This window comes from Varroa destructor, unplaced genomic scaffold (genome assembly GCF_002443255.2).
Source record: "Varroa destructor unplaced genomic scaffold, Vdes_3.0 BEIS01000007.1, whole genome shotgun sequence".
In the NCBI taxonomy this organism is placed as follows: domain Eukaryota; kingdom Metazoa; phylum Arthropoda; class Arachnida; order Mesostigmata; family Varroidae; genus Varroa; species Varroa destructor.
This window is the reverse complement of record NW_019211460.1, coordinates 26,157,315-26,163,818: the sequence shown is the minus strand read 5'-3', so window position 1 is coordinate 26,163,818 and position 6,504 is coordinate 26,157,315. Positions and strand designations below refer to the sequence as shown.

Here is a 6,504-nt window from a genome sequence, read left to right as displayed (position 1 = left end):
ATGCATGCTAATTGCGACACAATCGCTATGTGCAGTGATTGTAAACGGTTTCTAGTTGGCACGTACGAACTTCAGGATAGGGCCGAGCAAATCAGGTTAGGCTCGCTTTCGCTGTTTACCTCAAACGGTAATAAGTTCCAGTTGGTAACGACCTGTGAGGCTCCTGCTGGCGTTCTCGACGTTAAGTTTAGAAAAGACCAGCCAGTAACGATAGATGATGGAAACGAATGTTTCGCTGCAGCTTTAGCCGACGGAACCATTCGACTGGGATATGTTACTCATGATAATCAAGTAAAAATACAAGATAAAGCTACATTAGGATTACAGCAGTCGAATAATAAAAGCTTAGCCCTTTCGGTGTCATGGAGCCCAGTTAGTTTAAGCAACCTTGAGCCTAATATCGCAGCGACTTTTAGCTCCGGTATACTTCATGAGTACAAGCTGACTAATGTAGCGAGTTCGCTTGTCTTTATTAAAGAACACGCTGTGAGCCAATTAGAAATCTGGGCTGTTTTGCACAATGGACAGGTCATTTATACAGGCGGAGACGACTCTAAACTTAGGCAAACAACGACTTCAGACGGTGGTTCGCGAGTGATTCGACGTTTTGAAAGCGGCGTTACGACGATTGAAGCTGATCCGTGGAATGAAGGGCATCTTCTAGTAGGAACGTACGAGGATAAACTCTATCAGTTCGATCTACGGATGATTCAAAATTCAATACAAGAAGTCCATACTGGGGGTGGGGTCTGGCGTATAAAAACTAACCCGACTCAGTCCCGGCTTCTAGCTGTGGCAGCAATGCACGCCGGAGCTTTCGTCGTAGACTGTCACAAAGAGACCTGGTCAATTAAGCAGCATTTTACTGGACATGAATCAATGTGCTACGGAATAGATTGGTGGGATGGAAGAACCGTTTTGTCATGTTCATTCTACGACCGCGAATTGGCTATGTGGAAATTAGAGGAACAATAACAAAGCTTTTTGTCTTTTGGTGAAGTTTAGCCTTAACATGACTGACTTTACCATTAAAGCAAACTTTTATAGCCTTAACATGACTGACTTTACCATTAAAGCAAACTTTTATAGTTTTTTTTCTTATCGAACCTTGCTAATGCAATCAAACTAGATTGCATTGGGTTAGATAGAATTGTTCCCATAGTGTCATAGAGTAATCATTCGAAGTTACGAAGTTATGTTAAAATTGAAATATCCATATGAGCTCCAATAATTTGATTAAATCAGATATATAATCAAGAACAGTTTTGCCAATATCGTCAAAACTAAACCGAACCACTTTTATGTCGTATGTGCCATCTAAACAATAGATCCGATTATTCATAAACTGTAACGTAGATGAAGGAACTTTTGTGTAAGAATAGTGTATTTATATATACAGAATACTCACCCCAAGTGGGAACTTCTCTTTGAATTGTTTTTAAAATTGTGTCTAAACAAGGCTAAATATTTTAAGGAAATATTTTTGCATGTGCTAGAAGTGTTATTCCGGTTGGTCTTATTCTATATAATCACTATTTACCACGATTACAGTTTAGCCTAAACTACTCACTAGTCATGTTTAAAATGTTTACTCTTCAGTTCGCAAACAACATTTAAATAGGAACCGTACCTGAAGCGATATAGGTGCATATAAAGGGCGAAACGCATATTCACAGGTAGTGGGAGACTTGAGCGATAGTAATAGGTATAAAGTCGTGAAAGTGTCGATTAAATGTGCTACATACACAAAATTATAGTGGAATTCATTTTTGAGCTAATAGGAGACTAAAAGTCGCAAAATGTAAAAGTTTAAAACGATCGAAAGAGCGAAAAACATAAAGAAGACTAATTGTTTGAACTTATCTAGGTAACAGACCTAGTTGACAATCAGAATGTTCTGCTTCAAAACGGCCGTTGATTTCTGCCTTAAAAGTCCAGGGCTATAAAAATGAACTTCAAGGCCATTTCTCATTAATTCTCTAGTTTAAGATTTAAACTCTACAGAGGAAGATCTTCCGGTTTCCTTGAACACAAATCGTCAATTTTAGACAAAAAGGAAGTTTTTTAATATGGACGAGTCTTTTGAAGTCGAAGAGATTGCAATATAGTTTATTTTCGCTCAAAATACGGAAAGCACGTGTTGTTTTCCACCATAACAAATGTTTAATTGTGTTCTAGAAAATACTGGTTTCCTTTCGATGCCAAGAGCAGAGGATGAACGCATGCATGCTACAGCAAACAGCCGATCGAATTTTGGCCCACTTTAGATGTGTCAAATTGTTTGTGAAGCACTTGTGGGTCAACTAATGCTTCTATATCGTATAACCTAAATCATATAGGAGCACACGTTTCCAGCTTCTGTCGGTTCTTGCCTATTCACATTGGGGTCCAGCAGCAAATGAGCCGGAGACATCGTTGGTCTTCAACAAAGGCGTAAGGATTGGTTGAAAAACAGTAAGCTACTGACGTTTTTAATAAGCTGTTATATCAGTCCGGTATGCTTCGTCATGAAAACGCACAACCTAAAGAATAGCCAAATCCTGCAAAACATGTTTTGAATTGTGAAAATGCCATAAAACATACTCGGGGGTTGTCATTTACCTTTGTCAGATGAAGCAGGAATTTTACGAAAGATATAACCCGTTTTAAAATTTAAGTATCTTCCGGTTGAAATGTGTGATACGAACTGAGAAGCTGGCAGTGTGAAACAAAAGTCACACTTCGATTAAATCCATTGGCATGTTCTTGTTTAAAGAGTTTCATAGAAAAAAAGGCGGCATACATGTACCTTTATACAGCGGTACTACTACAGTTCTTCATTCGGGATGTCGTACAATGCTGAGGTAATGTGCAATGATGTAATACACACAGTTACCTTCAAGCTCTTACACCATTCATTAGTCATACATAATTCAATTTGGTAAACGCTTCTAGAAATTGCTACACCCCTATTGCACGGAAACCGAGAGTATGCCTGCTGTTGGCGAGGGGTCGAAGAGATCATTTCTGAATTTAATAAGTTCGGTTTAGCAAACGTTTTCCTGGCTTATTCCATTGTTAAAAATCCTTATAATGCTTTATATCAACAAAAGTAGTGACTCATATTCCAAGAATCATATTAGTTATCAAAAGGACGATGTCTGCTAGAAGCTGATAACGGATAAATTACGGGTATTTTTATTTTGTGTATATTTATTCAGCATACTTGTCTAGTCACGTCTCCGGGCAATCAAATTATTAACATGCAGCCTCCTTTTACTAAGAGATAAATGACGAACGACATATGTAAGCCATTCTCGTTAGGGTACTTCATTATACATAAAATTCAATAGCTAAGTGTTAACAGTGATTCTTAATATTGATATGTCTTTCTTATGTACAATGTATGTACTTTTTTTTAACCAATTCGATATCAGACTTCCCGAGCTACAGCGGTTACATTCCGCAGAAAAAATCCTGTTTGAGGCTTAATATTCATAGGAGGCACACGTAAGCCTTAATTCCATCATCAGAGTCGAATATTTCTTTTAGTGAATGTTGCCACGATATAGAGTACGGTCGTTTTCGAGGCAAAACACTTGCGTGACCTATCATAGCACCGGAGTTTATTCGTATAGCCGTTTCGTACTGCTACACTAAAGAAGATTGGCAATCCCTAGAGATGCTACATGTCTTTAGCTGATTCTCTTTATCGAGCGTGCCTCTGCATTCTTCATAACTCTGTTGTTGCTTACGCTTCACGACGAGTTTTTGCATAGATTATGGAAAATAGAGTCCCTGAACTGGAGACAAATTGCAATTGCCTTTCCGCAGGATACAGGTCTCAGCATACAGAGGTGTAAATGGCTTTGCTGCCTATGCGCATTTATTACTGTGCTCTCCTTGACCATGCTTTGCTTCCCTAAGTTTTCAATTCTCGATCATCGCGTGACATTCAACTGACCCCCATGTGTTGAAAGGTTCCAGCACCTTTTCATTTAGACTCCTCCTATACTCTGTTTCCTATACTCTGTTTTCACCGTTTGGTTTTAGATATCGCTTGATAAGATCAGTTAGTATGCCATATGTGGTCAGCAAGCCCTAAGATGTTCTATTCTAGATTTTCTGCGCTCTAATCGGCGATGTCTAGCGTAACACAGTCGGATCTCGAGGTTAGCTCACCTAGGAAAACAACACGTAGGACCATTCAGTAGGACCATCCGGGGTCAGTCCAGTGAATTCATCATTGATTCTAGTTCTAAATATACACTATTTTTTAGACAAAAAGGAGCCTAGAAATTCCTTCAATCATGCATTTTATCTCCGTATTCGATAATAGCACACTAATTATTAAATAATTGAATGCAACGGCAATATGGTGTTGCATATTGTATTTAACTCAAGTACGCTGTTCAGCATATACAAGAAGTTTGCAAGCAGGAAGAAATGCCCTTATACACACGTTTACGAAACCTGAAAATCTTGATTGTGATACGAACTATGCATTGATTGTGCCTTTTTAGGGAAGTCTAATATTCTTCTTTGTTAATTCCAAAACTTCAAGATGTTCTTTGTTTCTGTAGCCGAACCGGAGGATTTGCTTTCACTTGATATGGAAGGAACAACAGAAGAAGTGGAAATTAATACCCAAGGAGAACTTATAGAATATCCTTCGATGAAAGACAAATACAGCAATATTTTTTTTAATCCTGTAACAATGCCCATGAGCTAGCCAGGCGTGTGCTTATGACGAAATACCCTAAGCCACCTTAAAAATAATATCGGTACGTTCGGCAAAAACATCTAAGCTTTTTACTTTACTACGCAACGGTGAGGCTATGACCAGAACTTAATTCACGGTTATTTCCAACAATCGGTGTATAGGTTTGCCGATCGATAAGCCCGTTTCTCACCTCCACCCCTAGAAAAAGGGAGCCAAAACCTAAATAATGATTAGCTTTAATTTTGACAAAAATTAATGTTTGTGCCCTATTAGTTTTACTATATAGGTAATTAATTATTCCGTTACACTAAAATGAACTTATTGATTAAATGTGATAATCGTTTTTTTTCGTATTACGGCCATACTGAATTTCTATCAGAGGTGTACGTGTAATATTGATCAGATATTACAGGTTTATCGGGTGGAAGCATAACTTGGTCGTTGCAAAATAAAATCACGAAAGATCGACTATTTTCGTCTTCCTAGCCTACTCATGTCAGGTGAAATATGTGAAACAGGCATAATGTATGTAAGGGCTTAATTCGTAGGTATATTTTTATGCCCCTAATATGCAGTGTTCCTGTATATATAGTACACCAAACGTTACTTTTAATGAATCTCTTTCATGCTTGTTCAAGTTTTTTTCGCTATAAATATGTAATGTGCAAGCAATGGTTCAACTCTAATGAAAAGTAAACGCGGTTCGATTGTCCTCAATTAATGGTTCTACGCATATAGAGGCAAGCTCGTATTGACTTAGAAAAATCAATTAACCGTCTTCATCCGAAAAATTCTGAATATAATTGAATTTGACAGGCTTGCTGGTTGATTTATGTGTTACGCAACATGTAGATGTAATAAGTAGCAAATAACGAACAAGACAATAGTCCTGAGTAGAAGACAGATCATTCAGCACACGGGAAGAGTGACAGCGGGCTGGACGGTTTTTGGCAATTACTGAATATTATGTAGAGACGGTAAGTTTGTAGTTAAGTTGAGAATGCTTATATCTTTTTTGTAACGCCTAATTGATCCAACACTACAAGACATTATTGATAAACAATGATTTGAAAACTTTGCATTACTGCAGATATTTCCGTCCATGAGGCCTCAACTAGACTTCTCCTTTTCTTGTAGAAAGCTATCAGTAAAAGAGCTAATTATAAGTTATCAGAGAAGAACACGTTTTAGCTAATCTAGCTCAAAAATATTCGCAATTTCCGACGTGTACCATCTTCATCCAATCGTTGGTCAACCCAAATGCATAAATCTATTTTTCGGACAAGTTGTTGCCATTGCGTGGCAGCCGAGGCTTAGCTAATTCTTTTACTGTTATCGCCTTTAAATAGATTGGAGAAATAAAAAAAAACATGTTAAAATTAAACACAGATCAGAACTTACTATGGTGTCGACATAGGGGAGCACGTTTTAACACAAAATTATAACCTATTTCTTTCACCAGAAATTTATTGGAGCAAACCCAAGGTAATAAAACTGCAGACCTATATGCCTTCAGGACAGTGTTCCCTTCAAACAGGTATGAATATTAACTTCAAATATCTGTATTTTTTTAAATTTTAAGCTGCATTTCAGCTTTTTGAACTCTTCACTATAACGTGGAGAGAAGATCACTTTACAACAACAATAGCAACAACAACAACAAAGCTATTGATATCCTATAATAACACCTCCATATACTCAAATAGATATTTTAGTCCAGCTTATATTGCCTTTTACACACATGTAGGTACAGCCTGTATTTTACAAGGCTGTACCTACATGTGTTTTACAGGCTGTACCTA

The 6,504-nt window shown here is 37.6% G+C and overlaps 1 protein-coding gene across 1 annotated transcript; it reads left to right on the top strand.

The window, feature by feature from the left end:
- Positions 1-975, top strand: LOC111254167 (diphthine methyltransferase homolog). The gene has a single exon (XM_022814735.2). The coding sequence runs from the start codon at positions 1-3 to the stop codon at positions 973-975; it is 975 nt and encodes a 324-aa protein (XP_022670470.2).
- Positions 976-6,504: the final 5,529 nt, after the last annotated feature.

Excerpts from the sequence above, each read along its gene's own strand:
- LOC111254167 (XM_022814735.2), top strand. The coding sequence starts at position 1 with ATGCATGCTAATTGCGACACAATCGCTATGTGCAGTGATTGTAAACGG.